The following is a 22,384-nucleotide window of genomic DNA, read 5'->3' as shown; positions in this document are numbered from 1 at the left end:
TGGACAAGAGGATAGGGGAGGGCAGAGGCAGACTGTGCTCTGCCCAGATGCCAGCTCTTCCGCTGGGGTAGCCTGTGGGGAGTCAGCCTCTGGACAAGAGGATAGGGGAGGGCAGAGGCAGACTGCGCTCTGCCCAGATGCCAGCTCTTCAGCTAGACTAGCCTGTAGGGAGTCAGCCTCTGAACAAGAGGATAGGGGAGGGCAGAGGCAGACTGCGCTCTGCCCAGATGCCAGCTCTTCCGCTGGGGTAGCCTGTGGGGATTCAGCCTCTGGACAAGAGGATAGGGGAGGGCAGAGGCAGACTGTGCTCTGCCCAGATGCCAGCTCTTCCGCTGGGGTAGCCTGTGGGGAGTCAGCCTCTGGACAAGAGGATAGGGGAGGGCAGAGGCAGACTGCGCTCTGCCCAGGTGCCAGCTCTTCCGCTGGGGTAGCCTGTGGGGAGTCAGCCTCTGGACAAGAGGATAGGGGAGGGCAGAGGCAGACTGCGCTCTGCCCAGATGCCAGCTCTTCAGCTAGACTAGCCTGTAGGGAGTCAGCCTCTGAACAAGAGGATAGGGGAGGGCAGAGGCAGACTGCGCTCTGCCCAGATGCCAGCTCTTCCGCTGGGGTAGCCTGTGGGGATTCAGCCTCTGGACAAGAGGATAGGGGAGGGCAGAGGCAGACTGTGCTCTGCCCAGATGCCAGCTCTTCCGCTGGGGTAGCCTGTGGGGAGTCAGCCTCTGGACAAGAGGATAGGGGAGGGCAGAGGCAGACTGCGCTCTGCCCAGGTGCCAGCTCTTCCGCTGGGGTAGCCTGTGGGGAGTCAGCCTCTGGACAAGAGGATAGGGGAGGGCAGAGACAGACTGCGCTCTGCCCAGATGCCAGCTCTTCCGCTGGGGTAGCCTGTGGGGAGTCTGGCTCTGGACAAGAGGATAGGGGAGGGCAGAGGCAGACTGCGCTCTGCCCAGATGCCAGCTCTTCCGCTGGGGTAGCCTGTGGGGAGTCAGGCTCTGGACAAGAGGATAGGGGAGGGCAGAGGCAGACTACGCTCTGACCAGATGCCAGCTCTTTCGCTGGGGTAGCCTGTGGGGAGTCAGGCTCTGGACAAGAGGATAGGAGAGGGCAGAGGCAGACTGCGCTCTGCCCAGATGCCAGCTCTTCCACTGGGGTAGCCTGTGGGGAGTCAGGCTCTGGACAAGAGGATAGGGGAGGGCAGAGGCAGACTGCGCTCTGCCCAGATGCCAGCTCTTCCACTGGGATGTGGTCAGGGAATCCTACCCCCAGGACCTTGTTGCAGATCAGCTGTGGAGAGGAGGAATCGCTTACCTCCTCCTCCTGGCATTCCTGCGGGGTTGGTGGGGGATCTGTACCGGCCGTCCAGCATCTCGGTAGGTCTGGTGCAGAGACCGTGGTCCCATCTGCACCATCGGAGTTAGGGGTGCTGTCCCCCTGTGGTTGGGGAGAGAGACCGGTTGTCTCGTCTCCCTTTACAACCCACTGCTACTGGGGAGTCAGACCGACTGTCTCGACTCTCGGTAACGCTGCCTGGTGCTGGGTAGTGGGGGCGACCATCTCCACTCCTAGTAATGCTGGTTGCTGCAGGGACGGGGGACCGACAATCTCCTCTCCCTGTGATCCTGTCTGCCGCTGGGGAGAGAGACCGGCTGTCATCTCTCCCTGTAAGGTAAGTGTCACAGCCAATTTATGTTGACCGTGACGCTGTTGCGTGCAGACTGGTTGCCGGGGACAACGTGTAGTTTTCTGTTTGCATGTACACTTTCTTTTATTTGGTGCATTCCCCGTTTTGGTGGTCACGGGGTTAATTTAGGTGTGTCTGCTAGGTGTGGTGGGTGTGACCTCAGGCCTCTTTATATGATGGTGTGTTGGAGCCTGTGGTCAGTCTTATTTAGTTGTCTGCCTGAGTAGGAGCTCTGCTCCCTTGCGGTATGTCTTTGTGTCTGTGTGAGTCACCCTTATTTATTATATTGATTCCTTGCCATGGCTGTGTGTCCCCTCCGGTGTGTCTCTGTTTTCCTCCCCCACCTGGTGTATGTTGTATTGGTGTGGTTGGTGTATGGAGGTTTTCTGGTGGTGTCTGGGCTCCGCAAGGGGCGTGCTTTCCCGGAGGGGTTTAAGCGAAGACAAGACTGTGGGTTTCCCAGCCTGGAGCCTCATTCCATCTTGGCTATGGCAGGTAAGTGTGGATTGCATAGTTATGTTGCTGTGTAACTTACCTGCCGTACTGTTTATCCCATGGTCTTGCTTCCTGTCTGCCACTGGGTCTCTGGAGACACCTTTTCATCCGTGGTGTAGGATGAATGGGTGGTCTCTGCCCTGTCATTTGGCCTAGGGCATTACAGGGATAGTAGGGTCCTAGGTTCGTGAGCATGATCCCCCTTACCATCTGAGGCGGCTCATTCGCTAGGAGTCCAGGGAGAGCTCAGGGTTACTTTAGGTGGTGACCAGCTCCTTGTGCCCTGCTATCTTGCTTTGCAGCCACTTCCATTGCACGGTGGGGGGTTTTCCCCGCTCCCCGCCGTGACAGTAAGCTGCCGATGGGGAGTCAGACCGACTGTCTGAACTCCAGGTAACGCAGGCTGTAGTTGGGGATCTGGGCCGGCTGCCCAGCATCCCTGTAGGGCCGGTGAAGAGACTTCAGTCCCATCTCTACCTGCCGTCGGGAGGTCTTCCCAGAACCAGTCGATGAAGTTCCCTACTTTGGGAGTTGGTAGGAAAGCAGGGGGTATCACCGTCAAGTCTTTCCAGTTGTAGGGGGGCAGATCTGGCTCTGCTTGTCGGTTAGGTTGGGGATGAACGGAGCTGAGCAGGTGTTGGTAGGTCTGCTCCAGCTCCCACCCCCTTGTTACCAGGTGGGTCATGTCTTTGCTCACCTCCCATCCGCCAGCATAAACATGCATGCCCATCCAGTAGTCGTAGATGTCCCAAAACCTAGACTCCTCCATGCTGCCGAGATCAATGTCCTCCTCCAAGGCCTCTCATAGTAACCCAGGTCCATCATAATCCTTCCCTTCATGTAAGTCGTGCTCGGCCGTCCAGGGGGGATGTTGAATGACATGCCACCTTAGGGCCCGGTAAGCGTCCTCTAGCCAAAGCTCCTTACATACCAGGCTCTGGAGCTCTGTTACCCACTCATCCAGGGGGTGCTCTCCCAAGAGACCCATCCGCATCACCACACGCTTCTGTAGCCGCTGATCATAACTGAGGAGACTCTCACCTCGCCGCCACTGGGCATTTTCCAGGACATCATACCAGACTTCCTTTCTGTCTGCATCCCTGTAGTCCGCGGCCGCCTCCTCGCCATGGAACACTGTCCGAAGACTAGCTGATTCCATCCTGCTGTATCCAGGGGCGCTGTACGGATACTAGCGTTGCCCTCCATATACTCCACGAACTGTGTCTCCGAGCTGCTCCTCCTCGCACTAGGACACCATCCCACTGCTGCCACCACTGTAACGGATCTCCTGGCACCCCGACTGGGTACCTCCGTTGATGGGTGCTCCTAGTGCTTCCCGAAGGCTCCAAGCACTCCGCTCGACACCGTAACCACCACAGGAACAAGGAACAGGATGGCTGTAAAAATGTTATGGAAAGGGCTAGAGGGCTGAAAATGGCATAAAAATGTGGTTAAGAGCATGGCAAGTGCGCTGCAAACAAATGTGGATAGGGTAATGACTTTAAATAACATAAAATACGTAAAAATTAAAACTAATAATCTTGATCTAGGAGGACGAGGTCCATATGGAGTAGGAGGTTGAGGAGGCGGTGGATGTGGCGGTGTAGGTGGAAGCGGCGGTGGAAGAAGAGGAGGAGGAGGTAGCCTACACTGCTTTTTGGTTTTAAATTTATTTATATTTTTTTTTAATTAGGGTACACCCCAAAACATTGAGAAATATAACCTGTGATAACGCCCTCCAGCCGTGCTAAACACACGTTCAGACAATACACCGGCTGCAAGGCAGGCCAGCACCTCCAAGGGGTAAAGGGCAAGCTCAGGCCATGTGCTGTCACGGCTGTATGTGAGCAACAAGAGCATACACAGTAAATAGAGCTACTGACCGGACCCAAACTAGGGAGGATAAAAGGTGACCCCTGTCAGACCCTCAAAGCTCTCCCTATGCTGCTAAAGCACATGCCCGGATCCAAATGGTGGAACGGGGCATGCCCATGTACCTAAGACTGATGACCACTGTAACCCCTACAATAGTGGAAGGGCCACGGCCACAGGTGCCCTGCTCAGTATATGGAGGGAACCGTGGCCGCCTCAGATCCAGTGAGAAAATAAACAGGTACACAACAATGTCTGCACACTTAGCTGAAGGAGCTGCAGCCACAGAGAAGACGGATCCAAAGACAGCTGGCAATATCCGGAGTGCTTGCTGCAGCAGAACACAGGTCCAGTGAAATGATAGCTAACAAGTGAAGATACTCAAGCAAGAGCTACAACTCAAATGAGAACTATAATCCACACGCTAGAAAGGAGGAGGGGTGATTTAAAGGCAGGGAAATCAAACGCAGGAGGAACAGCTGTGAGGACTCCTCCAAGCTCTAGTAGTGAAATCATCACAGGGGTGGAGAAACAGAGCTGTGAGAACGTCTCAAAACTCTGGTAGTGACATGTGCCCAATTTGGAGACCAAGAAGTTGCAGGGGCTGACCCCTGTCAGTCAGTTCATGTAGGCGTGTGCACACTTACTGCTCCACCATGTCGCACGTCCCCGTGATGTTCACCATCTATTTGGATATCTGCTCTATTAAGTTTCCATGTTCTTTTCTGTGCCTACCATGGTGATCACGGTTAGCGGGGAATCAGGGTTCCACGCCAGAGAGGGAGCGTGAGAAAGAGAGACCACATCCAAGGGAGGTCAATGGCTGCAATGGGATGAAGCGGAAATGCGGGAGAAGCTATTAAAGCAGAAGGATCGAATGAAAGGGCCAATTAAAGACGAAGTTTAGAAATGTAAGTCCCTGTCACCTGTGCAGAGCAGGGGTTTATTCATGTCAAAAATTGTAAAATGTTCACTGCAGAACACTCCAGTGATGCCCGTGATCTGATTTGGGTGCCACCCTGCTGTGAACGGGGATCCTTCTCCTCATCCTCCAGACCTAGACAGTACGCCTGCTACTGCCCACCGCAGCAAGGGACCGAGCACACCAAAGCCTGCTCCAAGGAGTTCCCTGACGTGGCAGTTCTTCAGACAATGTGCTGATGAGAAGACACCAGTGGTTTGCACGCTGTGCAATCAGAGCCTGAAGCGAGGCATAAACGTTCTCCACCTGAGCACAACCTGCATGACCAGGCATCTAAGTGCAAAGCACGAGCTGCAGTGGAGAAGACACCTCAAAAACCAAGAAAGGTCTCTTACTCCTCCTGCTTCCTCTTCTGCTGCAGTCGTGGCCTCTTCATCCACCTCTGGAGTGACAGTGCCACCTGCCACCCCGCAGAGGATCTGCAGGCAACACCACCACCTGGGTCACCAAGCATCTCCACAATGTCCCACGGAAGCGTTCAGCTCTCCATCTCCCAAATGCTGGAGAGGAAGAGGAAGTACCCCCTACCCACCCGCCATCCCTGGCCCTGAATGCCAGCATTTCTAAATTACTGGCCTTTGAAATGCTGTCATTCAGTCTGGAGGAGACGGAGAGTTTTAAAGGCCTTGGCGGTGGCTGTCCCACAGTACGTGGTGCCCAGCCGCCACTACTTTTCCAGGAGAGCCATCCCTTCCCTGCACAACCAAGTGGGGGACAAAATCAGGTGTGCACTGCGCAACGCCATCTGTGGCAAGGTGCACCTGACTACGGATACGTGGACCAGTAAGCACGGTCAGGGCCGTTATATCTCCATAACAGCACACTGGGTAAATGCAGTGGCGGCTGGGCCTGAGGCGGATAGCAGTTTGGCGCATGTCCTTCCACCACCGAGGATTGCAGGGCGCTTCAGTTTTCCTCCTGTTGCTTCCTCCTCCTACTCCGCTTCCTCATTCTCTACCGGCTCCTCATCCGGTCAGCGTAACCCCTTCACCACCAACTTCAGCACAGCCCGGGGTAAACGACAGCAGGCAGTGTTATAACGTATCTGTTTGGGGGACAAACCCCACACCGTGCAGGAGCTGTGGACGGGTCTTGACCAACAGACCGACGAGTGGTTTGTGCCGGTGAGCCTCAAGCCCGGCCTGGTGGTGTGCGATAATGGGCGAAATCTCGTAGCAGCTCTGGGACTAGCCGGTTTGACGCACATCCCTTGCCTGGCGCATGCGCTGAATTTAGTGGTGCAGAGATTCCTTAAACATTACCCCGACATGTCAGAGCTGCTGCATAAAGTGCGGGCCGTCTGTGCGCGCTTCCGGCGTTCACACCTTGCCACTGCTCGCCTGTCTGCGCTACAGCGTAACTTCGGCATTCCCGCTCACCGCCTCATATGCGACGTGCCCACCAGGTGGAACTCCACCTTGCATATGCTGGACAGACTGTGCGAGCAGCAGCAGGCCATAGTGGAGTTTCAGCTGCAGCACGCACGGGTGAGACGCTCTGCGGAACAGCAACACTTCACCACCAATGACTGGGCCTCCATGCGAGACCTGTGTTCCTCGTTGCGCTATTTCGAGTACTCCACCAACATGGCCAGTGCCGATAACGCCGTTCTCAGCGTTACTATCCCACTTCTATGCCTCCTTGAAAAACCGCTGCAGGCGATGATGGAAGAGGATGTGGTACAGGAGGAAGAGGAGGAAGAGGGATCATTTCATAGGGTTTCCGGCCAGTCATTCCCAAGTGCCTCCGAGGGTGGGTTCCTGCACCCACAAACCCAAGGTACACAATTGTCCAGCCAGGGCACAGTTCTGGAGGATGAGGAGGTGGAGGATGAGGAGGAGGAGATGGAGGAGGAGGAACCATGTTCACAGCAGGGTGGCACCCAGACCAGCTCATGACCATCACTGGTGCGTGGCTGGGGAGATACAGAGGACACAGACGATACACCTCCCACAGAGGACAGCTTGTCGTTGTCTCTGGGCAGCCTGGCACACATGAGCGATTACATGCTGCAGTGTCTCCACAACGACCGCCGAGTTGCCCACATTCTAACTTGTGCTGATTCCTGGGTGGCCACGCTGCTGGATCCCCGTTACAAGGACAACGTACCGTCCTTAATTCCCTCACTGGAGCGTGATCGTAAGATGCGCGAGTACAAGCGCCCGCTGGTAGACGCGCTGCTGGTGGCATTCATTGTCCCCATTGACTTCAATGGGGTTTGGGTTCGGGGTCAAGTTCGGGTCCCAAACTCGAACTTTTTTGTGAAGTTCGGCCGAACTCGAACATCCAGGTGTCCGCTCAACTCTATTTGTCACTAAACATTTTGGAAGGAAAGGCGAGATCTCTCAGGGGTATCTGTGCCCCCCGCCGCACCGAGCACCCGCTCTGGCCGGGCAGGAAAGCATGTCCATGGAAAACTCGCCCAGTTGGGGCCACACATCAAGTTTGCATGCCCAGAAGTCCAGGAGATCTTGGATCATGGGTTACAGGGTGCAGTCCAAGTATGTCACCGCCTGCTGGTTCAGGTTCTGCTGGATGTCCTGCTGCTGGAGCTGGGTGGTTTCTTCAGAGGGCGGCTGAAGAAAGCTGCTCATTATAGACGGAAGTTGATGCATGTGATGCTGGTGATCAGGGCCGCTGATAGAAATCATGGGGCCCCGTACAGCATACATGACGGGGCCCCCTTCAGCTCCACCCCCTGATCCCTCCTTCAGCCACACCCCTGGCCCCGCCCTTGGCCCCTCCCCAGACGCCGCCTTGAAACAACATGCAGATTTGTCTACAAGTGATATTTATGGCGCTGGGGGGTCGTCTGTGAATGGCGCTGTTATGGAGGGGATCTGTGAATGGCACTTTTATGGAGGGGATCTGTGGATGGCACTGTTATGGAGGGGATCTGTGGATGGCACTGTTATGGAGGGGATCTGTGGATGGCACTGTTATGGAGGGGATCTGTGGATGGCACTGTTATGGAGAGGATCTGTGGATGGCACTGTTATGGAGGGGATCTGTGGATGGCACTGTTATGGGGGGATCTGTGGATGGCACTGTTATGGGGGGATCTGTGGATGGCACTGTTATAGAGGGGGATCTGTGGATGACACATACCGTATATAGCATCTTATGCTATGTGTCATCCACAGATACCCCTCCATAACAGTGCCATCCACAGATCCCCCCCATAACAGTCATCCACAGATCCCCCCCATAACAGTCATCCACAGATCCCCCCATAACAGTGTCATCCACAGATCCCCCCCATAACAGTGTCATCCACAGATCCCCCTCCATAATGGTGCCATCCACAGATCCCCCCCATAAGTGTCGTGAAATTTTTTTTCAGACAGCACATGGTGTGCTGGACTGACCCATCAACCGGCTATATACGGACGGACTGGTAATATCGTATATAGCCGATGTATGGGTCAGTCCAGCATTATTGCACACAAGGCTCACAGACACTGCCTACCCCAGGGCCAGTGCCCGTGCCTGGCGCACACACTGCTTGCCTGTGGCCTGCCCCCTGGCACACACACACTGTCATTAATTTAAGTGCCCAGCGCCAGTCAGCAACAGACAGTCACAGTGGGCATCACGTTGGGGGCCTGGGCCGCTGCCTGCAGCCTGCCCCTGGCAGGCTGGCACAGTGGCATGCACCCACACTTGCTTGCAGTGCACTGCCCCTGCCTGGTGCAGGCCCACACACTGCCTGCCTGCGGCCTGAGTCTGACCCTTGGGCCTGGCACACACTCCACACACACAGTAAGTAGTGTGCCCACTGCCCAGTAACCACTTCAGCCACAGAATTCAGAGTCCCAGTCCCACCACTCACTCCATGATCCCAACTTCCCAAGACCGTCCCAATCCCATTCCATTGCCAATCAATCCCATTCCCCATCATCAAGCTGGCCTGGGCCCTGCGCTGCCGCCGCCTGCCATGCTGCTTCAGTCAGAGACAGACAGTAGAGAGTGACACTGTACAGTTACAGTACTAGAGAGTGAGACACTGACAGTCTCAAAACTCACCTCGCCGCACGTCCGCACTGCCACTGCCGCCTGCTTCTGAGTGTGACTTGTCTGACTGGGAGCCGGAGATGCGCGGTAACCACGCCTCCGTCCGGCTCCTCCTCACTTAGTCAGACAGCGCTGCGCCGTGCGCACTGCCCCCAGGGCGGGCCCTTAGCCGGGATTTTGAATAGGTGGCGGTGGGGGGGCAATTGCGACCGCTGCGACCCCTGTAGCTACGCCACTGCCGGGCCCCCCTGCCAGCCGGGCCCGGTACAACTGGGCCAGCTGTACTGGCCTATCAGCGGCCCTGCTGGTGATGCTTCTATCCCCCCCCCATCCCCCCCCCACACACAACAGCCCCCCCAGTAAGACCTTAATGAGGACCGCCTGGTAATATGGAGGCTGTACTATAGTGTGAAGGCTGAAATCTGTAGGCTGTAATATAATGTGGAGGCTGGTAATATGGAGGCTGTAATGTAATGTGGAGGCTGTAATATAATATATAGGCTATAATGTAATGTGGAGGCTGTAATATAATATGGAGACTATAATGTAATGTGAAGGCTATAATATAATATGGAGGCTGTAATATAATGTGGAGGCTGTAATATCATGTGGAGACTGGTAATATGGAGGCTGTAATGTAATGTGGAGGCTGTAATAGAATATGGAGGCTATAATGTAATGTGAAGGATATAATATGGAGGCTGTAATGTAATGTGGAGGCTGTAATGTAATGTGGAGCCTGGTAATATGGAGGCTGTAATATTATGTGGAAGCTGTAATATAATATGGAGGCTATAATGTAAAGTGGATGCTGTAATATAATGTGGAGGCTATAAAATAATATGAAGGCTATAATGTAATATGGAGGCTGTAATATAATATGGAGGCTATAATGTAATGTGGAGGCTGTAATATAATATGGAGGCTGTAATGTAATTTGGAGGCTGTAATATAATGTGGAAGCAGTAATATAATATGGAGGCTGTAATATAATGTGTAGGCTGTAATATAATATGGAGGCTATAATGTAATGTGGAGACTATAATATAACATGGAGGCTATAATGTAATGTGGAGGCTGTAATATAATTTGGAGGCTGTAATGTAATGTGAAGGCTGTAATATAATATGGAGGCTATAATGTAATGTGGAGCCTGGTAATGGGGAGGCTGTAATATCTTGTGAAGCCTGGTAATATGGAGGCTGTAATATCTTGTGGAGGCTGTAATATCATGTGGAGCCTGATAATATGGAGGCTGTAATATGTTGTGGAGGCTGGTAATGTGAAGGCTTTAATATATTGTGGGGCCTGGTAATATGGAGTCTGTAATATAATATGAAGGCTGTAATATAATATTAAGGCTGTAATTATAATGTGGAGGCTGTAATGTGAAGGCTGTTATATAATGTGGACGCTTGTAATGTAATGTGGTGGTTGTAATATAATGTGGAGGTTGTAATATAATGTGGAGGCCGGTATTTTGGAGGCTGTTATATAATGTGAAGTCTGTAAGATGAATGCTGTAATATCATGTGGAGGCTGGTAATATGGACGCTGTAATATTATGTGGAGGCTGTAATATAGTATGAAGTCTGTAATATCATGTGGAGGCTATAATGTAATGTGGAGGCTGTAAATAAGGAGGCTGTAATATAATGTTGATGTTAATATAATATAGAGGCGTTAATATAATGCAGAGGATATAATGTAATTTACAGGCTGGTAATATGGAGGTTGTCAAGTTGATGTGGAGGCTGTGATGTAATGTGGAGGCTGAAAATATGGAGGCGGTAACATAATGTTTAAGCTGTGATGTAGAGGCCGGTAATACAGAGGCTGTAATATAATGTGGAGGCCAGTAATGTAATATAATATGGAGACTGTAATGTAGAGGCCGGTAATATGGAAGCTGTAATATAATGTGTAGGCCAGTAATGAAATATAGAGGCTGTAATATAATGTGGAGGCTGTTAGTATGGAGGCTGTAATGTAATGTAGAGGCTAGTTATATGGAGGCTGTGATGTAATCTGGAGGCTGAATATATGGAGGCTATAACATAATGTTTAGGCTGTGATGTAATGTAGAGGACGGTAATATGGAGTCTGCAATATAATGTGGAGGCTGTAATGTAATGTGGAGGCTGTAATATAATTTGGAGTCTGTAATGTAATACAGAGGCTGGTAATATTAAGGCTGTGATGTAATGTGGAGGCTGGTAGTATGGAGGCTGTAATATAATGTAATGTGGAGGCTGGTAGTATGGAGGCTGTCATATAATGTGGAGGCTGTAATGTAATGTTTAGGCCGTGATGTTATGTAGAGGCGGGTAATATGGAGTCTGTAATATAATGTGGAGGCCGGTAATTTAACATGGAGACTGTAATGTAGAGGCCGTTAATACGGAGGCTGTAATATAACATGGAGGCTGGTAATATTTAGGCTGTAAAATAATGTGGCGGCTATAATCTAATGTAGAGGCTGTAATATGTTGTTGAGGTTGATAATATAATATGGAGGCTGGTAATATGGAGGCTGTAATATAATGTGGAGGCCGGTAATGTAACATGGAGGCTGGTAATTTTTAGGCTGTAATATAATGTGGAGGCTATAATGTAATGTAGAGGCTGTAATATGTTGTTGAGGTTGATAATATAATATGGAGGCTGTGATGTAATGTGGAGGCCATTAAAGGGACACTGACAGGGCCAATAAGCATATTGAGGTGTATATATGGCAGTACAGGTCTTATAATGGGTATTACAATCATCTGTCCACATTATACATACAGTAAACTTACGTTTTATAACCTGCTCCAACGCTCTTCAATCTGCCCAAGGGGCGGCGTTTCACCTCTCTTGCGCCCAGCCAGCCTCCCCCAACTGCCGCTTTGAAGCGCCGCCCAGCTCATGAATATTCACTTCGCTGGGCGGCGCTTACTGTCCCCGACTTCACAAGATCCGGCGCATGCGCAGGGCACTGTTAAGCGCAGCGCTTCAGAGCGGGGACCGCAGAAGCCGCCCAGCAAACTGAATATTCATGAGCTGGGCGGCGCTTCAAAGCGGCAGTTGGGGGAGGCTGGCTGGGCGCAAGAGAGGTGAAACGCCGCCCCTTGGGCAGATTGAAGAGCGTTGGAGCAGGTTATAAAACGTAAGTTTACTGTATGTATAATGTGGACAGATGATTGTAATACCCATTATAAGACCTGTACTGCCATATATACACCTCAATATGCTTATTGGCCCTGTCAGTGTCCCTTTAATATGGAGGCTGTAATATAATGTAGATGCTGTAAATATGGAGACTGTAATATTATGTTGAGGATGATAATATAGAGGCTGTGATGTAATGTGGAGACTATAATGTAATGTGGAGGCTTTAAATATGGAGGCTGTAATATAATGTAGATGCTGTAAATATGGAGACTGTAATATTATGTTGAGGATGATAATATAGAGGCTGTGATGTAATGTGGAGGCTTTAAATATGGAGGCTGTAATATAATGTTGAGGTTGATAATATAATATGGAGGCTGTAATATATTGTGGAAGCTGTAATATAATATGGAGGCTGTAATGTAATATGGAGGCTGGAATATAATGTGGAAGCTGTAATATTATATGTAGGCTGTAATGTAATGTGGAGGCTGTGATATTATGTCGAGCCTGGTAATGTAATGTGGAGGCTGTAATGTAATGTAGAGGCTGGTAGTATGGAGGCTGTAATGTAATGTAGAGGCTGGTAATATGGAGGCTGTAATATAATGTAGAGGAAGATAATGTAATATGGAGGCTGTAATAGAAACATAGATGTAATGTGGAGGCTGTAATAGAATGTGGAGGCTGTAATAGAATGTAGAGGCTGGTAATATGGAGGCTGTAATAGAAACATAGATGTAATATGGAGGCTGTAATGTAAGGTGGAGGCTATAATGTAATGCAGAGGCTGTAATAGAATGTGGAGGCTGGTAGTATGGAGGCTGTAATATAATGTGGAGGAAGATAATGTAATATGGAGGCTGTAATAGAAACATAGATGTAATGTGGAGGCTATAATGTAATGCAGAGGCTGTAATAGAATGTGGAGGCTGGTAGTATGGAGGCTGTAATATAATGTGGAGGTTGATAATATAATATAGAGACTTTATTTTAATGCGAAGGATATGATGTAATTTACAGGCTGGTAACATGGAGGCTGGAAAATGAAAACCACCAGCACTTCTGAGCTCAGCCAATCAGAGCTGGAGGGCGGGGCCTGGAGTTCAGGAACAGCCCCGCCCCCAGTTCTCTTTCAGGTCCGCCCATGCTCCATATAAAGGAGGGCTCTGGGCTGAGCAGTCACTGCTCTCTGCTCCTCACACCTAGAAGATGTCTGGTCGCGGTAAAGGAGGGAAAGGGCTCGGGAAAGGCGGCGCCAAGCGGCACAGGAAGGTGCTCCGTGATAACATCCAGGGCATCACCAAGCCTGCCATCCGCCGCCTAGCTCGCAGGGGAGGCGTCAAGCGCATCTCCGGCCTCATCTATGAGGAGACTCGCGGGGTGCTGAAAGTCTTCCTGGAGAACGTCATCCGGGACGCCGTCACCTACACCGAGCACGCCAAGAGGAAGACCGTCACCGCCATGGACGTGGTCTACGCGCTCAAGCGCCAGGGCCGCACTCTCTACGGCTTCGGGGGTTAATGCTGCCGCCTCCTCCGTCCTCACAGCACAAAGGCTCTTCTCAGAGCCGCCCACATCTTCCCGGGGAAGAGGAGCTACAATTCCACTCAGGGGTTAACACCGCCCGCACATCAGGAGATCAGCGGCGCCTTGTACTCAGTACAGCCGGAGGTCTACATTACAGAAACCCCCCCAATAATCTGTGTAAATCCCGAGCCCCGGGTGTTCTCCACCGCAGCTACGAGACGAGCTGTGCTCGGAGACTGAGGGGTTAATCCGTCCCGCCAATGAGCGGCGCTGGTACATGTCACATGACCGGCTCCACCTGTAAATCAGCAGCTCAACTATAGGCGGGAAATTCAAATGAGGGACGAGATGCTGAGCTCTCCCAGCCAATAGCAGAGCTCTGGACCCCGCAGCCGTTATGTGCCCGTAGGAGCCTCGTCCTCCTGCACTGAGCGGCCGCACAGCCTCTCTCCAGGGAGCGCCACACTGAGGAGGATGATGGGAGTAGTGATCGGGCATGGAGGAGGAGGATGAGGGGAGCTTGTAGTGTAACTTCCGATAGCGTTACCGCATCTCATCTAGCTGACAGGGAGGAAAACCGCAGCCACTGTGAGAACAACGGGGAGACCCGGGAGCAGCTCCGCTGGAGACAGGGTGGGGGCTCTGAGAAGAGCCTTTGGGTCCGGAGAGCGGGGGCGGCGCTCACTTGGCGCTGGTGTACTTGGTGACGGCCTTGGTGCCCTCGGAGACGGCGTGCTTGGCCAGCTCTCCGGGCAGCAGCAGGCGCACGGCGGTCTGGATCTCCCGGGAGGTGATGGTGGAGCGCTTGTTGTAGTGAGCCAGGCGGGAGGCTTCCCCTGCGATGCGCTCGAAGATGTCGTTGACGAAGGAGTTCATGATGCCCATGGCCTTGGAGGAGATGCCGGTGTCGGGGTGGACCTGCTTCAGCACCTTGTAGACGTAGATGGCATAGCTCTCCTTCCTGCTCTTCCTCCGCTTCTTGCCGTCCTTCTTCTGAACCTTGGTGACGGCTTTCTTGGAGCCCTTCTTGGGCGCTGGGGTGGACTTGGCTGGCTCGGGCATTCTGACTGAGGACAAAATCTCGTCTGTTCTCCTCCTGCCACCGCGGCGGTATTTATACACGGGCCATGCAAATGAGCTGCTGCTGACTGCGCGCCGATCTACTGGAGGAGAGGGTCACGTGGTGTCTCCACTTCTCCTAATTGGCAGCCTCACATCCATCCAGCTGAGCCGGGGGCGGGGCAAATAGGGGGGCGGGGCTCACATACATCCATTCAGCAGAGCCGGGGGCGGAGCAACAGGAGAGGCGTGGCTCACATCCATCCATTCAGCAGAGCCGGGGGACGGAGCAGCAAGAAGGGAGGGGCTCACATCCATTCATAGAGATGAGTCGGAGGGCGGAGCAGCAGGAAGGGTTGGGCTCATAGCCATCCATTTTGCTAAACCGGGGGGCGGAGCAGAACTCACATCCATCCATTAAGATGAGCCGGGGGGGGAGCAGCAGGAGGGGCAGGGCTCGCATCCAATCATTCAGCTGAGCCGGGGGCGGAGCAAATAGAGGGGCGGGGCTCACATACATCCATTCAGCAGAGCCGGGGGCGGAGCAACAGGAGAGGCGTGGCTCACATCCATCCATTCAGCAGAGCCGGGGGACGGAGCAAATAGAGAGGCGGGGCTCACATCCATCCAGTTAGCAGAGCAACAGGAGAGGCGTGGCTCACATACATCCATTCAGCTAAGCCGGGGGCGGGGCAAAAAGAAAGGCGGGGCAAAAAGAAAGGCGGGGCTCACATACATCCATTCAGCAGAGCCGGGGGGCGGAGCAGCAAGAAGAGAGGGGCGGGGCTCACATACATCCATCTATTCAGCAGAGCCGGGGGGCGGAGCAGCAAGAAGGGAGGGGCTCACATTCATTCAGCTGAGCAGGAGGGGTGGTGCTCACATCCATCCATTTAGATAAGCCGGGGGCGGGGCTAGCAGCTCTCTTCAGTCTATCAGGGCCTCGCTGCTCGGCTGATAACCGCCCCGCCCCCTGCTGGTAGTGATGCCGCCGCTGAGTGTACTGTGCGTGCAGGGGGGTCGTGCGCTCTATCCCTGGACACCAGCGCAGCGATGGAGCCGCTCTTCTCCGCACAGTGACTACGGGACTGTTCTCCCCTTCTCCGGTGGGGGGCGGGAGAAGGCGGCCACTGACGGGTTAATACTGAGCAGGCTATGGGGGCGGGGCTATAGAACTAGTACCTTGGCTTTTGAAATTCCCGCTCAATTACCGTCCGGTAAGAATTCAGCGGCAGTGGAGAAGCTCCGCCCCCGGCTCAGTGAATAAATGTAAATGAGCCCCGCCCCTCCTGCTGTCTCCTCCCCATCTCCTGCTCTTCTCAGAGCCCCTCCCCTCATGCTGCTCCGCCTCCCCTCCCCCCGCTCTTCTCAGAGCCCCCACCTTCTCTAGGACGGAGCTGCCGCATTGTGTGAATACATGGAAGCCTCATGTCCGAGGCGGATTATTCCCTCATTATAGACCACTGATCGGGAGGATGAGGGGAGTAGTGATCGTATACTCGGGAGGATGGGGGGAGTAGTGATTGGACACTGAGGATGGGGGGAGTAGTGATCAGACAGTGAGGAGGAGGAGGTAGTGAAGGACGAGCGGCTGGATGGATCCACAGAGCCGGGCACTCGGGGATACACCGGTGCTATGGGGGCGGGGATAGGATTGGAGCTCAGGACATGGCGGAGAATGCGGGGACGTCTGTGACGAAGAGACGGAAGGGAAGAGCAGGGAGTACGGGCAGACATTGCTGCTGTAGAGGGTTTGGCCGCTGAATTCTAACCGCACTGTAATTGAGTGGGAATTTCAAAAGCCAGGAGATCAGCCAATCACTGTAAAGCACTCGTCCTATAGCTCCGCCCCCAGCAGCGCTGAGTGGAGATGGCGGGGGGCAGGGAGGATGGAGGCGGTTATCGGTCACGGTCAGCGAGTCCCTGATAGACGGGGGGGGGAGATACAGAGAGCGCTTTTAGAATAAAGGAACTGCTCTCACTAATTAGAGCGCTGAAAGGGTTAACCCGCCTCCTGTGAGCAGAGGTAGAGAATGAAGGGCGGAGTGGAGCTCGTCTCTGGAGGTGGTGGTGGCTCTGAGAAGAGCCTTTGTTGGGTGCGGGGCGCAGATCTAAGCCCTCTCCCCTCGGATCCTGCGGGCCAGCTGGATATCCTTGGGCATGATGGTGACCCGCTTGGCGTGGATGGCGCAGAGGTTGGTGTCCTCGAAGAGCCCGACCAGGTAAGCCTCGCTGGCCTCCTGCAGGGCCATGACGGCCGAGCTCTGGAAGCGAAGGTCGGTCTTGAAGTCCTGGGCGATCTCTCTCACCAGGCGCTGGAAGGGCAGCTTCCGGATGAGCAGCTCGGTGGACTTCTGGTAGCGCCGGATCTCCCGGAGAGCGACGGTCCCGGGCCGGTAGCGGTGAGGCTTCTTGACTCCGCCAGTGGCGGGGGCGCTCTTCCTGGCGGCCTTAGTGGCCAGCTGCTTGCGGGGAGCTTTCCCGCCGGTGGACTTACGCGCTGTCTGCTTGGTTCTGGCCATGGCTCTGCAGAGATCTGTACACAGCAAGAGAGTGAGGCGAGGAATGGACCGTGCAGATCATTTATACTCCCAGCCTCGTACTCATTGGCTCATGTAAACCACACCCCTACATCCCTATTGGTTTATTCGTACAATGATGTGCCCGCCAAAACTTCCGTTTACCAATCATCGTTCACAAGAGGCGGAGCTCATCCTATCCTCCAGTCCCAGCGGATGGGCGTGTCTCCAGGAAATAAGCCCCTCCTACATAATACGTGCGGTCAGTGACTTCCCACCACCTCAGACGAGCTCCACTCCGCCCTTAACCCTGTCAGCGCCGCTCTCTTCCGTCTATCAGGGCCTCGCTGCTCGGCTGATAACCGCCCCGCCCCTCACTGCGCCCCGCCCCCTGCTGGTAGTGATGCCGCCGCTGAGTGTACTGTGCGTGCAGGGGGGTCGTGCGCTCTATCCCTGGACACCAGCGCAGCGATGGAGCCGCTCTTCTCCGCACAGTGAATACGGGACTGTTCTCCTCTTCTCCGGTGGGGGGCGGGAGAAGGCGGCCACTGACGGGTTAATACTAGTACGTTACAGTGATTGGCTGATCTCTGGATTTTGAAAATCCCGCTCAGCGGCCGTGGAGGAGCAGTCCATTACACACAGGGGACGAACCCTCTACAGCAGCAATGTCTGCCCGTACTGGCAGCAGGTCAGGAGCGGTAAGTGCCCCTGTGTGTAATGGACTGCTCCTCCACGGCCGCTGAGCGGGATTTTCAAAATCCAGAGATCAGCCAATCACTGTAAAGCACTTGTCCTATAGCTCCGCCCCCTTCTCTGCGCTGGTGTCCGGGGATAGAGCGCACGGCGGGGCTCACATCCATCCATCAGCAGATCACTACTGCCCTCATCCTCCTCACTGGCTGATCACTACTCCCCTCATCATCCTCAGCACCATATAACTACTTCACTCATTCTCCTCACTGACTGATCACTACTCCCCTCATCCTCCCGAGTATACGATCACTACTCCCCCCATCCTCCCGATCAGTGGTCTATAATGAGGGAATAATCCGCCTCGGACATGAGGCTTCCATGTATTCACACAATGCGGCAGCTCCGTCCTAGAGAAGGTGGGGGCTCTGAGAAGAGCGGGGGGCGGAGACAGCAGGAGGGGAGGGGCTCTGAGAAGAGCAGGAGATGGGGAGGAGACAGCAGGAGGGGCGGGGCTCATTTACATTCATTCACTGAGCCGGGGGCGGAGCTTCTCCACTGCCGCTGAATTCTTACCGGACGGTAATTGAGCGGGAATTTCAAAAGCCAAGGTACTAGTTCTATAGCCCCGCCCCCATAGCCTGCTCAGTATTAACCCGTCAGTGGCCGCCTTCTCCCGCCCCCCACCGGAGAAGGGGAGAACAGTCCCGTATTCACTGTGCGGAGAAGAGCGGCAATTGTCCGGCTCTCCGTCCCCTGATGGGCGGGCGGTGTTAACCCCTCAGTGGAATAGTAGCTCTTCCCCGGGAAGATGTGGGCGGCTCTGAGAAGAGCCTTTGTGCTGTGAGGACGGAGGCGGCAGCATTAACCCCCGAAGCCGTAGAGAGTGCGGCCCTGGCGCTTGAGCGCGTAGACCACGTCCATGGCGGTGACGGTCTTCCTCTTGGCGTGCTCGGTGTAGGTGACGGCGTCCCGGATGACGTTCTCCAGGAAGACTTTCAGCACCCCGCGAGTCTCCTCATAGATGAGGCCGGAGATGCGCTTGACGCCTCCCCTGCGAGCTAGGCGGCGGATGGCAGGCTTGGTGATGCCCTGGATGTTATCACGGAGCACCTTCCTGTGCCGCTTGGCGCCGCCTTTCCCGAGCCCTTTCCCTCCTTTACCGCGACCAGACATCTTCTAGGTGTGAGGAGCAGAGAGCAGTGACTGCTCAGCCCAGAGCCCTCCTTTATATGGAGCATGGGCGGACCTGAAAGAGAACTGGGGGCGGGGCTGTTCCTGAACTCCAGGCCCCGCCCTCCAGCTCTGATTGGCTGAGCTCAGAAGTGCTGGTGGTTTTCATTTTCCAGCCTGTAAATTACATCATATCCTTCACATTCAAATAAAGTCTCTATATTATATTATCAACCTCAACATTATATTACAGCCTCCATACTACCAGCCTCCACATTATATTACAGCCTCTGCATTATAGCCTCCACATTCTATTACAGCCTCCATATTATATTATAGCCTCCATATTATATTACAGCCTCCATATTACATTATAGCCTTCATATTATTTTATAGCCTCCACATTATATTACAGCCTCCACTTTACATTATAGCCTCCATATTATATTACAGCTTCCACATTATATTACAGCCTCCATATTACCAGGCTCCACATATATTACAGCCTCCATATTACCAGGCTCCACATTACATTACAGCCTCCATATTATATCCTTCACATTACATTATAGCCTCCATATTCTATTACAGCCTCCACATTACATTACAGCCTCCATATTACCAGTCTCCACATGATATTACAGCCTCCACATTATATTACAGCCTCCATATTATATTATAGCCTTCACATTACATTATAGTCTCCATATTATATTACAGCCTCCACATTTCATTATAGCCTCCATATTCTATTACAGCCTCCACATTACATTACAGCCTCCATATTACCAGTCTCCACATGATATTACAGCCTCCATATTATATTATAGCCTTCACATTACATTATAGTCTCCACATGATATTACAGCCTCCACATTATATTACAGCCTACAGATTTCAGCCTTCACACTATATTACAGCCTCCATATTACCAGGCGGTCCTCATTAAGGTCTTACTGGGGGGGCTGTTGTGTGTGTGGGGGGGGGGGGGGGGGGGGGGGATAGAAGCATCACCAGCATCACATGCATCAACTTCCGTCTATAATGAGCAGCTTTCTTCAGCCGCCCTCTGAAGAAACCACCCAGCTCCAGCAGCAGGACATCCAGCAGAACCTGAACCAGCAGGCGGTGACATACTTGGACTGCACCCTGTAACCCATGATCCAAGATCTCCTGGACTTCTGGACATGCAAACTTGATGTGTGGCCCCAACTGGGCGAGTTTTCCATGGACATGCTTTCCTGCCCGGCCAGAGCGGGTGCTCGGTGCGGTGGGGGGCACAGATACCCCTGAGAGAACTCGCCTTTCCTTCCAAAATGTTTAGTGACAAATAGAGTTGAGCGGACACCTGGATGTTCGAGTTCGGCCGAACTTCACAAAAAAGTTCGAGTTCGGGACCCGAACTTGGCCCTGAACCCAAACCCCATTGAAGTCAATGGGGACAATGAATGCCATCAGCAGCGCGTCTACCAGCGGGCGCTTGTACTCGCGCATCTTACGATCACGCTCCAGTGAGGGAATTAAGGACGGTACGTTGTCCGTGTAACGGGGATCCAGCAGCGTGGCCACCCAGGAATCAGCACAAGTTAGAATGTGGGCAACTCGGCGGTCGTTGCGGAGACACTGCAGCATGTAATCGCTCATGTGTGCCAGGCTGCCCAGAGGCAACGACAAGCTGTCCTCTGTGGGAGGTGTATCGTCTGTGTCCTCTGTATCCCCCCAGCCACGCACCAGTGATGGCCATGAGCTGGTCTGGGTGCCACCCTGCTGTGAACATGGTTCCTCCTCCTCCATCTTCTCCTCCTCCTCCTCCTCATCCTCCAGAACTGTGCCCTGGCTGGACAATTGTGTACCTTGGGTTTGTGAGTGCAGGAACCCACCCTCGGAGGCACTTGGGAATGACTGGTCGGAAACCCTATGAAATGACCCCTCTTCCTCCTCCTCCTCCTCCTGGGCCACATCCTCTTCCATCATCGCCTGCAGCGGTTTTTCAAGGAGGCATAGAAGTGGGATAGTAACGCTGATAACGGCGTCATCGGCACTGGCCATGTTGGTGGAGTACTCGAAACAGCGCAACAGGGCACACAGGTCTCGCATGGAGGCCCAGTCATTGGTGGTGAAGTGTTGCTGTTCCGCAGAGCGACTCACCCGTGCGTGCTGCAGCTGAAACTCCACTATGGCCTGCTGCTGCTCGCACCGTCTGTCCAGCATGTGCAAGGTGGAGTTCCACCTGGTGGGCACGTCGCATATGAGGCGTTGAGCGGGAAGGCCGAAGTTGCGCGGTGTAGGAAGCGGAGTAGGAGGAGGAAGCAACAGGAGGCAAACTGAAGCGCCCTGCAATCCTCGGTGGTGGAAGGACATGCGCCAAACAGCTCTCCGCCTGGGGCCCAGCCGCCACTACATTTACCCAGTGTGCAGTTATGGAGATATAGCGTCCCTGGCCGTGCTTACTGGTCCACGTATCTGTGGTTAGGTGGACCTTGCCACAGATGGCGTTGCGCAGTGCACACTTGATTTTATCGGACACTTGGTTGTGCAGGGAAGGCACGGCTCTCTTGGAGAAGTAGTGGCGGCTGGGAACAACATACTGTGGGACAGCAAGCGACATGAGCTGTTTGAAGCTGTCTGTGTCCACCAGCCTGAATGCCAGCATTTCATAGGCCAGTAGTTTAGAAATGCTGGCATTGAGGGCCAGGGATCGAGGGTGGCTAGGTGGGAATTTACGCTTTCTCTCAAATGTTTGTGAGATGGAGAGCTGAACGCTGCCGTGTGACATGGTTGAGATGCTTGGTGACGCAGGTGGTGGTGTTGGTGGTACATCTGCAGCGTACTCAAGTTAGGTTTAGAAATGTCCCTGGGTGTTGTAGTGCAATCGTGACACTAACCTGAGACAGCTGACTCTCTGCAAGGGCAGGTGATGATAAGTAATGTTCGTGACGCCAGTGCCAATTAAACGGTGGCACGCCGTTTGCTGATAGCAGGAATAACTGAGGAACCACGTGATGTTAAAACAGAACTCAAACTTAAAAAATCATCATACATGGACATAGACGGAAGCACAGTTCCTTTGCAGACAGTTGGTTGCAGTACATTTGATGCAGGCAATATATATAGCAAGGTGACTTCAGAGTGTTAAACACAGGACTTGCAGTACAGGCGGCTTGCACTCTATTCCTGACTGATCCTGGAACATAGAAAATCTTCTCCAAGGCCCGA

At 53.3% G+C, this 22,384-nt stretch overlaps 2 protein-coding genes across 2 annotated transcripts; both read right to left on the bottom strand.

The window, feature by feature from the left end:
- Positions 1–14,326: 14,326 nt before the first annotated feature.
- Positions 14,327–14,786, bottom strand: LOC120994250 (histone H2B 1.1-like). Its single transcript, XM_040422695.1, has one exon. The coding sequence runs from the start codon at positions 14,784–14,786 to the stop codon at positions 14,406–14,408; it is 381 nt and encodes a 126-aa protein (XP_040278629.1). The 3' UTR covers positions 14,327–14,405.
- A 2,108-nt stretch (positions 14,787–16,894) lies between these two features.
- Positions 16,895–17,305, bottom strand: LOC120994154 (histone H3). The gene has a single exon (XM_040422606.1). The coding sequence runs from the start codon at positions 17,303–17,305 to the stop codon at positions 16,895–16,897; it is 411 nt and encodes a 136-aa protein (XP_040278540.1).
- Between the last annotated feature and the right edge of the window lie 5,079 nt (positions 17,306–22,384).

This window comes from Bufo bufo, chromosome 3 (genome assembly GCF_905171765.1).
Source record: "Bufo bufo chromosome 3, aBufBuf1.1, whole genome shotgun sequence".
In the NCBI taxonomy this organism is placed as follows: Eukaryota; Metazoa; Chordata; class Amphibia; order Anura; family Bufonidae; genus Bufo; species Bufo bufo.
This window is presented reverse-complemented; position numbering and strand designations above follow the sequence as displayed.

Excerpts from the sequence above, each read along its gene's own strand:
- LOC120994250 (XM_040422695.1), bottom strand. The coding sequence starts at position 14,786 with ATGCCCGAGCCAGCCAAGTCCACCCCAGCGCCCAAGAAGGGCTCCAAG.
- LOC120994154 (XM_040422606.1), bottom strand. The coding sequence starts at position 17,305 with ATGGCCAGAACCAAGCAGACAGCGCGTAAGTCCACCGGCGGGAAAGCT.